Below are 11344 nucleotides of genomic sequence, written 5' to 3' on the forward strand. Positions count from 1 at the left end.
TTTTCATTCCCTGAAAGATTTATAAATAAATGATGTTTTTTTTTTTTCCAACTCTTCCCCATCTCTCACCTGTCTCATTTCCCTCTGCTCATTCCTCAGTTTTCTCTTCCCCTAACCCTCCGCTGATGTTTCAGCTCATGTTTCCCTCATTATCGTCAGACTGAAGCCACGGTGAAAGGGTTAAGTGTTTTGATCAGGCTGTGCTGCGGTTGTTTACTCCGCACTCATTCATAATGCACAGTCCGGTCCAGGCTAACATCATAATACCCTGTTCATAGTAACGGTTGGAGGGCAGAGGGGCAGCAGCATTATGGATTGAAGAGTGACTGCGATGTTTGTTCTCCAGCCTGAGTGATATTGATCTCACTGGACTGTAGCTGCATGCATCATACACACACACACACACACACACTGGCTGCGAGGTTTTTCAATAGGCAACAAGTGTGTGTGTGCGCGAGTGTGTGTTTGCCTGTGCCTAATTGTGTGTGTGTGTGTGTGTGTGTGGTGGAGGGTTTGCGCTGCGTATCGAACTCCTCACCTACAGAGACGTGCGGAATATAAGCTCAGGTGATGCTGAGGGCTGGGGTGAGCGCAGGCCTGCAGGCAGCACCTCGGAGCAGGTCATTCTGGAGGTGAGAAGGAGGGCCGGCGTCTGGCTGGGCCTCATCGAGATTCTGGTGTTTTCTGCGAGGGCGCTCCGGCGCAGCTGTGGAGGAGCCGGGTCAGCTGATCAATACCGCGCTACATGGGCCGGCCGAGGGGCGAGGGGAGGGAAGCTTACACTCTCTCTTTTTCTATCTAAGATGAGAGCAGTATAGAAATAGAAAAGTGTAGGAGCTGAGGTTTTAAAGATGTTCCAGAATGAATAGAGATGATGATTTTTAATTGAGATAACATTTCGCTTTTTTTAGAGAGAGATTAGCACTAGGGGAGTTGTTTTTCTGTCTTTGTTTATGATTACCTGCCTGTTAGTGTGACCCCAAAGAGCCGTCGTTGCGTTATTCTCTTTCGAAGCAATTACTTTAAGAATCCAGACTAATGTGATTACCTTGTATTTCTCAGAAGATTTCCAATTAAACTGATACTTAGCACGAGCAATATAAACTATTCTCGTTGAAATGGATCCCATCTAGTGTGAGAGATAAAAGCCGGGGCCAGACAGAGGCCAGAGAGAGACTGAAAAATAGCAACAGTGAGAGACTTAATGAGTGAGGAGGAGATGAGGAAAGACAGGGGGACGTTCCAGTACAGAGAAGCAAAAAAGAAGAATTAGAGAGATGAAGAAGAAAGAGAGTGAACCAGTGGAGAAAAAAAAAGATAGTGAGAAAGGAAAAAAGAGAGAGAGGGATGGCAGATTGGAGAAAAATATTGGTTGAGATTAATGGACTTTAAAGGTCAGTCCAGCATGTTGTATAATTCAGCACACAATAGCTGTGATTGATGTGCATGCTTTAGGACCTTTCCTGCTCGCCTCCTGCAGCAGTCCTCTCCGCCGCTGAGGCTTTGAGTTTAAGCTGGGAGGAGTACACATTCAGTTAATAGGTTTCTAAGGAACTGCGGCCTTTGATAAGACAGGAACAGAGAGGCAGCATCAACCGGAAAAGGTGAAAAGGTGGAGCCTCTGTTTCCATTCATGTTCCATTAGTATGTCTTAACTGTGCAGACAGTGCAACTAATAGTTCTTACAGGACGAATCAATGTGATGGAAAATCCATTTACAGCTAAATGTTATTAGTCTGCAATTACCTATTTATTTAGAAGGACATTGGGTGTCGTTTTACATTTGGTGAGAAATACATACATTCACATAGTGCAGCCGGTGTCGTGTTTACTCGTATTTCAGTGTTTACATCATCACTTTCCGCTCACGTTGTCAATTTCATTTACACCCAAAGATATGTTTCTCTGCTCAGAATCTCATTTTAATTATGTGAGAGGGCTCCCGCCGTGTTAACCTGCACTCTGGCACCCCTCAGTGTTGATGCTGGGCCTGTTTCTCTACTCCTGCTGGAGGAGACACAAGGGCCTGAAGGAGGGCGTGTACCACGTGTCTGCGCACCACGGCGAGTGGGAGGACATCCGAGAAAATGTGCTCAACTACGACGAGGAAGGTGGAGGGGAGCAGGACCAGGTAAACATATGCACATGCTGGTATTTAGACAGGAAGGAAGTAGAGCACTAAACACGGCTAGTGCACTTTGTGAAGTTCTCATTTCCGTTTTTTTTTATGTATTTTAAATGCCATCATACTATATTTCAGGACTTTTTAAAAGGATAAAAAAAATAAGATAGGACAGAAGCTAAACGAGCAAACAGCAGCATTTGATAGAGAGCTGTGTTTGTTGGTGGCTTGAAAAAAAACAACAAATATCAGTTCCCTGGAGATCGAGGAATGTGAGTCAATTAGCTGAAATTAAGCAAGTAGACACCAATAGCCTCAGTTCTAATAGTGCTGGTAATAACAGCCCCCCCCCCCCCCCCCCCCCCCCCCTTCTGCAATCAGATAATTAATTACTTGGCTAATCAATGGCACTGTTGTTGCCAACATCTCTTCCTACATGGTGGATCTTCGTCTTAGTCTGAGGAGTAGCTTCATAGCAGAGGCATTAGCTGAGCTACACTGCTCTGAGCACAGATTGGTGTCATGTGGCAATGTTGTTTTTTCATTATCGCTTAAACTCCCAAAAAGATTACACAGGGGGGAAAACGACTCTTCTCTTCTCTTCTATCCTTCCTTCTTTCCTCTCTGTTGGTCCCCCAGAATGCCTTTAACATGGTGGAGCTGCAGCGCTCCCTCCAGCCCAGCCCGGCACAGTCTCTCCGGTACAGCTATCCACAGAGCATCATCTCCTACCCCCAGACTAAGCTTCCCCAGGACAACAACAAGAAGGGGATGTCTAATGGGAATGGCAGCGCAGCTATAGCCCTGCGTCTGGCCATCCCCCCCTCAGAGACAGAGACCCTACCGTCCCCTCTGACCTTCCGCCGCTCCCAGAAAACCCTCTCCTTCTCCAGCCAGGACTTGGCCCGCTACCTGTGTGAGGTCATCAGGGACATGGAGCACCCGGGGGAGCTCGGCACCATGACCACACCGCGGCGTCCCTCCGGAAAGGAGCGCGGCCTGGCGGCGGTGCGCTCCCTCAGCTCCCTCAGTGCATCTCAGGGTTCAGAGGTCAGGCTCCAGACAGCCCAGAGCACCCGGCTGGACAGGTTCAAAACCCTCCGAGCCGTGGTTAGTGATTTGAGAGGAGACTCCAAGACTCCGGAGGGCCAGAGAGACAAACTGAAGGAGAGCAGGGGGCAGCTGAACTGTGAGAAGAGCGGGTGAGGCTGCACTCGGAGAAACAGAACTGAAGGTTGCAGAAAAGCAACACTAATCAGAGGGTGTTGGTGGAATTCCAAAGGGAGATAATTAAATGTGAAATACTCTGAGACTGGGAGGTTGCCCAGGGTCTATGTGAAGTCTGCTATAAATGTACTGTATTGATGAAACTTTGAACATTTAAGTTCTTTGATATAAAAGATGTTTACCAATGAATGATCAGATGTGATGTATTGTTTACTTGGCATTGCACTGTACAGTATTTACTCCACAGAAAGCACTTTTCGGAAGCGCCCTGTGTCAAAACTATTCATGTCATAAAACTCATACGAGTAACGTCTGCAAGTGAGACGACAAATGAGTTTCCTGTGAGAGAGCTGGATCCCTTTTTGCTGTTAATGACTCATGAAATCGTTTATGTGACAAAATGATTTTGTTTCATTTGTATTATCTATTTCCTTTTAAATAAATGATTATCTTTGATAATATTTCGAGCTTGATCTTGTTAAAAACGCCAGTTCACAGCAGTGATCGTCAAATCTCGTTTTTGAAGTTCAAGCCATCTTTCATTCTTTCATCATCAAATGTTGGTCAGGCTGTTTTTTTTTTTTTGGGGGGGGGGGGCTCAGAAGACACAAAGTGAAGCAAGATGTCTTATCACTCACACATGAATAATAATCCTGTGTATTTTCCAGTTTTCTGTCTTCCTTTAGTCCTGCTGATTAGGACAACATTCAAGAAACACACTGAAACAGCTGGTCTTGTCTTACTCTGCTAACCGTTACCAACAACAAGAGCCTCTGGTGAGAAGAGCAATTTTCAGGATGTAAAATTTGCATCCAGAGCCTGCATCCCTTTGACCCGAGCTTCTCAGAGTCTCCAGCATGAACTCAAAAGCGTGGGGGTCCCAGCAGGTCGCCCTACACCATACTTAATTAGGCGGCATTACTGGAGTTAAACAGCTGTGACACTGGAGCGAGCCGCTGGGGTGACGCACACAGAACTGCTTGCATGCAGCTGATGGTCTTGATGCCTGTATCGGGTCCATCCACACCTACATAATGCATCAGACTAGGACATATGAGAGGCAAAGAGGATGGTTTCAACTCCCTGTGGGTTTTTAAGGAGCTTCACATTTAGCCATTTTATATTCATGAGTCTTGTATCACAGACATGAAATATCAGATATCTCTCTCTGTGGGAGCTCAAAGATCATCACTACATTCATGCTACAGTACATCTGCTTCTCTATATGGTTATTAATGTTATTACTGAATTATCTATGTTCGATTCAGGCTTGTTCAATCATAAGCTCTGAGGTAAACGTGTTGCATGAATGCACACTGCCACCTACTGACGAGCTACTGGCATCACATTTGATACAAACCGCAGCTCATTACTTGAGATTTACAGTTTTTCTCTGCAGTAAACACAAGTGGGATTGCCCACAGTGGGATCTAAGGATCCTTGAACGAGTTCATGGTTGTTTCTGGCATCATGAATTACAATTAAGCTCTAACATTATTACATTTATTTAAAGTTTCCCAAGTACTGTATGCTTGATGAGTGTAAATTTAAAATGCAAATGTCATTTCCTGCAGTATTTTCTACCTATTTACAGTGTGAATAGTTACATAATAGATCTCAATTTGAATTAAAAACAAAAATGAAATCATAAATGGGGCTCCAGTGCTGCATGAATATGTTTCCAGGACAGAAGACCCTAGGCAAGCACCTTCAGTGGAGCTGCTCAGTAGACAATATATCAGACTGTACTGGGCAGCCTCCAGGTGTGACTGTGAGCAGGTTGTTCTTAAAAAGTAGAGCATTGCTCTCAGCAGAAGTACCCTGAATAAATAAAGGATAAGATGAGAAACATCCTGCCATCATTTATTTATTTAAATAGATGTAATTTACCTTTCAGCCATTAGAGGACACTGTATGTCCAGAAGCAGCAGCAGCAGCAGCAGCATGGTGGACAGGAGCAGACTGCTACAGCACCTGAAGGGTAATTACAAAGGCAAAACCCAAATAGATGAGTGCAGAAATATCACTGAATGGTTTGATTGGTACAAAAAATGGATGTGAATCACATGGCATAGCTTTCACAGTCGCCAGATCTCGACCCAAGTGAACACCGACGTGAGAGTTTGGACCAACACGTTAGACAGCACTCTCTACCACACCACCATCAAAACACCAGTGGTGGAACAACTCTTTAGATCCTTTACTGAAGTAAAAGTACCAGTATCTCAATGTAAACATAAAGTGTTGCATACAACACCAGTAGAAGTACAGAAGTGTGATGAGCAAAATGTACTTAGAAGTATAAAAGATTGAAGTACTCAATGCAGAAAAATAGTCCCTGTGGCTGACATTATTATATATAACATTAGACTGTTAACACTGATGCTTGATGCATAAGTTACATTTTACTGTTGTATAGTCTTAACTACTTTATATACAATTCGGTCGGGTTAGTTCAGTGGTTCCCGACCTAAGGGTCGGGCCCCTTCAAAGGGTCACGAGATAAACCTGAGGGGTCATGAGGTGATTGATGGGAGAGGAAATAATGAATAAATAAGCTCTGCCACACAAAATTGTATTCATTTTTGGACTTTTCTTGAATCTTTGCTTTTGTTGTGAAATATTGGATCATTTTACCTCTTTGGGTCTCAAACTGTTATTTAAATGAAACCATCTGAGAAGTTTAGAGGGGAAATGTGGTGGAAATGCTAACAACGCATAAACAGCAGGTTGCCTTTCTTTTTCTATGTTACTGTCTGTGTACTGTCTTTTAACCTGGTCTTTGTGTTTTTATTGTGTTGTTTTCTTTGATTGAACACCACTTTGGCCAACTGTTGTTTGTTTTTAAATGTGCTTTATAAATAAATTGGTTTGGATCCGAAACACGGCAAGGGCCCCCAAAACGAGTTGTTTGTAAAGGTTTAATACATAACAATGCGTGCTGCTCTATATGCACATGTGCGTTTTTTTCTGCATTAACTAGTAAAATGAACTAGTTACTATAGCTTTCAGATAAATGTAGTGCAGTAAAATGCATTTTCCCTTTGCAGTGTAATGGAGGAGAAGTATAAATGAACATAAACCAGAAATAGTAAATTGTACTCAAAAACAGTACTTCAGTAAATATACTTGACACCACTGCTGAACACAAATGTTGTTCATTCTCAGCATTGAAGCTGTTGTGGAGGCTCATGGTGACCCAACACCTTTCCAAGACACTATGTTGGTTTTTGTCACTGACCATGTACATCAGATTTTATAGCGTTACTGCTGTTCCCACAAACCTGAAACGAGCAGAGTCTTGACATCATGTCTGTGATCGTTAGATAATAATTTTAAAACCAAACAGATTCAGAAGAATGACAACAGCATGACGCATTATTTACTCAGGGACTATCAGGGTGGATGATACACTGTGTGTGTGTGTGTCCTCTTGCGCTACAGGATACATTTCTGATGAGATCTCAGTACAGAAGGCAGGGGTGGGGGGTGGTGGTGGTGGAGCTGAGTCTGGAGGCGGAGCAACACAGGAGCAGAGTGTTTGATGTGACAGCTGGAGATTGTAAGAATGAGGGGTGACACAGAGCTCCAGCATCCTCAGCCCCGGCCGGCCATCCAGTCAGGCTGTCAGTCAGTCGCTCTCCGAGATTCTAGCTCTGTTTACTCTTGTGTTATTAACGCACGTGAGTGTCTGTATTTGTGTGTGTTTGTGTGTGTGTGTGTGTGTTTGTTCATGTTTATCCTCAGGCAATAGATCTGGGAGAAGTGACAGTGTGGCGCGGCCCTCTGTCAGTCGCCCAGTAAAGTGGCATGCGTGTCAGCTCTCCTGACAGACGCTCTCATCCTGCTGGCCAACGATGGAGGCTGCAAATGTGGGACATGTCTTGTGACAGAGCGACACAGCCTACACGACAACTCGGCGTGCAGACAGGACACGAGCAGTCAAGTTTGATGTGAGGGGGTCACCGCTGAGGGCCCGAGCTCTCAGAGGGTGAGTGAAAGCTGCAGTGATCTCTGCACAGCTGGAGACGCAACGACTATGCTACACCTCACTTACACTTCTTTTGTTTCTAAATGGCTGTAAGAGAAACCTGTTTTTGTCAGAGATGGGCTGACATTGGTTCTTAAATGTGTCACGTGTGGCATGTTAACATTGGGACATTGTTAACAAACAAGACAATCACTGAGAAGATTGGCAGCCTGTACCTGCCTCCATACTGCATTTAAAGATATAATCTTTAACATTTCAGTCCTGGTCGATTTGGTGACTGGTGGTGACAGCAAATGTGGTAAAAAAAAAATGCTGTAAATGACTGTTATCTTGTTTTATAGATGCATTTTTGAGTAATTGTTATCAGCGAACCTCTGTGACAAATGCAATGCAGTTCCTGTGACTTTTTCCACAATAAAAGCAACCCTGTATCTCGCCAGTTGAACACTTCTAATCTGAACAGTAGGAAATGGTTGGTCAGCATTAGCAGTGGCTTTATACAGCTCTGATACAGCAGTGGGACAGTAAATAACAAACAGTAACGCTGGATTACGTGCTGCATTGTTACCCTGAATCCCTCGTGCGAAGGTAGGTAATTTGAAATGGCGGACTCCGCCACTACAAATGAGAGAGAGAAATGGGTATTGCTGAAAAAACTACCGACCATACATGGTATCAAAAATGGGGTTTGAGTTTATGAAAATGTAAGTATTATTAATTTTACATTGAGCTGAATCTTCCGGATTGCTTTATAGTACAAGAATTTGTGGTTTACCGCACAAAAGAGGAAGAGAGGACCCTCTTCCTCTTTACTGTGGTAAACCACAAATCTTACGTGCAATGGGAATTCAAACTCAGAGAGTCTCACATGGGCAGATGGCAGATGGAGGGAAAATGGCAAATAAAAAATCAATTCAAATATGTTTGCTCTCCTCAGGACGTCATCTTTGCCACAGAAAGCAGACATATTTGGATAAACTAACAGGTTATAGATAGAAATGACCCTCTTGAACTGTAAAAACTGCACAAATGACACAATAAGAGAGGTAAAACTGACTGAAATCACATATATCAAAAAGTTTCCTGCAAAAATGTCCCCCTCACTTTGGATAATTGTGAGGTCATAAATAACTACTTAGTAACTACACTACTAAGGGACTGTCCACAAATTATTCGGAGGGAGGGGAGGTTACAAAAGTGGGAGGGTGTTTTTTCTTTTTGCTGAGAGAAGGTTAGTCTATGGCTCTTATGTTTACCCCAGAATGATATTTTAGCATCCCCTTGCTAAAAAATGTAATCAAATAGTAGCAAATGATTGTTCAAGTGTGTACAGTGGGTCATAAAGATGCCGTCATATGCAACAATCCTGTTTCAGGATTTTCCCCATCGCACCAAATGTTATTTCTTCTTTTTCCTCCTTCATCCTTCTGCATCATAACAAAAAGCTGAAAAAGTTAAATGTGTCATCTAAAGTTGACCTATATTATAATTCAAGTTCAGCCTTTTGTTATGCTTGCTAAAACTAGAAAATCTCACTTCTATCTTCAGCATTGCTGCCTATTGTGAGTTATTATTATGATACATTAAATCACATGACACCTTCTTAAAATCTTTACATTTTCGCTTTTTTAGTTATTTTTGGTGGAATGAGTTGCATCAATGCCAAAGGTGGGGTCCAAATAAATCTTAATAATGCTAGAAATATAAGAGTTAACCCACCCTCCCCATGCCAGTACTTTTTGTACAGTCCCCTAAATCAGCTACTTAATGGACCGTGTGGTAAGATTTTTTCTCAACTGCAGTTTCTAAGGTCAAGAATGGAATTTGAACCTCAGCTGGGAAAAAAAAAATCCTAAAAAGTGCTCCAACTGGGCAAACTCCATTTACTGACAAATATCATGTGATATGATGGACAGCTCCAGAAAAGCTACTGAATGGACCTCTCAACTTCTGAATTAAGTTTGATCCTCAGTGATAGATGTACTTTTTGGATGTACAAACTATCAGGAGTCTTAATTTGTTCCACACCATCACATCCTGCAGTTCTTGTCCTCTGCCTACAGATGGCACTCTTTGCCACACCTGAGCTTTGACTCACACCACTGATCTGTGCTCACATCAAGATCCTCAGGTTTCTTTTCAAACTCTGACAGTTAGATACTTCATACCCTCCCTGTGTGGTTCACTCCGCTCTGCAAGGATGCACCACGCCACCTCCCAGGAATGCGCTGGTCGCAGTTTATCATTGACTATATTGGGAGCATTAATGGCACAATCGTGATGGATTATTTGAGCTGTTGATTTATCGATCACTGTCCTCAGCTAAGCTGTGAATACTCAAATAGTTACCAATCACTTCCAGAAATCACCTTCCCACACAGCCTTTCTTTTCCAAAGTTGTAAATGGTTTTCGGTCTGCGCCACAGGTGACTTTGGGACAATAATTGATTGAAAATTTGTGGGGGATTACATAACAACAACTGAACCTGTGAGGTGTTCTTGTGTTGAATGTAGCCGTTTGAGGCTGTCAAGGACTTTATGCATCCATCATTGAGGAAGAGGAGGGTTGAGCAGAACAGCAGTGGTGGAGAGGAAGAGGGGAGAAGCAGAGGGCGTCTGACAGATGGGCTTAGTGAGTGAATCATTGACAGGGGCCTGCTAACCGATGCTGCTTGCATCAATAGCTCAAAGCCTGTGTGATTAATTACTGCAGACAAACAGCGCTGAGTAAGCAAATGTGCTTTTAACAAAGCCAGGTGAAAATATTACAGCTTCTTTTCAGAGCTTCAGACATCAAAACATAAGCTGTATTCATGTGCGCCTCATTTTTTGCATATATGAGGGCACACAGCCAAGCAACGACAAAGCATGAAGCATAGCGTTTTGATACTTACATCACATATATTTCTATTTTTATTTTTGAATTATTGAATTTAAATCTTTTATTCTTAATATCCATTTTTCTAATCCTTAACTTTTACGCTTATTGTAATTATCATTCTTTATTGCACACTACCCTTTTCAGCACAGCTTCAAAGATATGCCACCTTGAATTTCACTGCACATATTATATGAACATGTGAATAAAACCTTTGAATCTCGAGATTTTGTAACAATTATCTTTAGGTTAAATCTATTGTATTTTCCTCTTACAGATCTTTTTATCTAAAAATATAATGTAAAGGCATAAAACAGGTATGTCCTAATAACTGGTATCAAACTGATGCCAGTTGTTGGAAAGTGGGGCTAAATACATAGAGTCGATTGTAATTTACCAACTTTTTTCATTAACTGCAGCATGACATGATAATAATACCAATAATATTTATTAGTATAGTTTAAAGTATAAAGTATTATTAAATAAGATTTTAATTAAATTCAAATTCGTTTTTTTGATACTATTTCTGCTTGGCATTTTCAGCAAGTCATTCAATGTATTTACTTTCTCTAATTACCTCTCTATGTAGTATTCCTCATTGTTAGTCCGCCATTACCGTTGCCTACCTATCCATACCTGCAATAAGAGTCTGTTTTGTTGCACTGTAAACAGACTCACTGGTTGCTGTTCTGTTGTATTTCTGTCAAAGAAGCTGCTGAAGAGTGTTAGCTCCCCTTTGAACTCTGGGACTTGTAGTCTTAAAGCACACCAGCCATTAGTAACCACAGGTATCGCCAAATCAAGCCGGCCATAAATGAAGGATTATTACTTTCGCAGAAGAAAAATCTGAGAAAATTTATCTGAAATACAGAAACAGACAACTAATATCAAAAATCAAACTTTTTTTTCAAACTTTCTGCTGCTCTTACAGAGTAGCCTAGAATATGTTAACGCCTCCCTTTCCAAACTAATCCTCTCCCCTCTCCGTGTGTCTCCTCCTCCCCATTACTGCAGACAGAACTCCACCAGGTGCTGCTGGAAACAATGGCTGGCCCATACAGGGATCAATGCCAGGCCACTGATGGGCTCTCATTCCTTCACCAGCAGACGTGATAAATGACATGGC

General features: G+C 42.4%; 1 protein-coding gene across 1 annotated transcript in view; it reads left to right on the top strand.

Annotated features, from left to right (window-relative positions):
• The window catches only part of LOC139286668 (neural-cadherin-like), a 76893-nt gene extending 73565 nt beyond the window's left edge, over positions 1-3328 (top strand). The window contains exons 32-33 of the mRNA XM_070907556.1: positions 1977-2131; positions 2762-3328. Of these exons, the coding sequence (XP_070763657.1) occupies positions 1977-2131; positions 2762-3328 (722 nt within the window). The remainder of the gene's footprint in view (positions 1-1976; positions 2132-2761) is intronic.
• The last annotated feature ends 8016 nt before the right edge of the window (positions 3329-11344 follow it).

The sequence above is a fragment of the Enoplosus armatus genome, chromosome 6 (genome assembly GCF_043641665.1).
Source record: "Enoplosus armatus isolate fEnoArm2 chromosome 6, fEnoArm2.hap1, whole genome shotgun sequence".
Classification (NCBI taxonomy): domain Eukaryota; kingdom Metazoa; phylum Chordata; class Actinopteri; order Centrarchiformes; family Enoplosidae; genus Enoplosus; species Enoplosus armatus.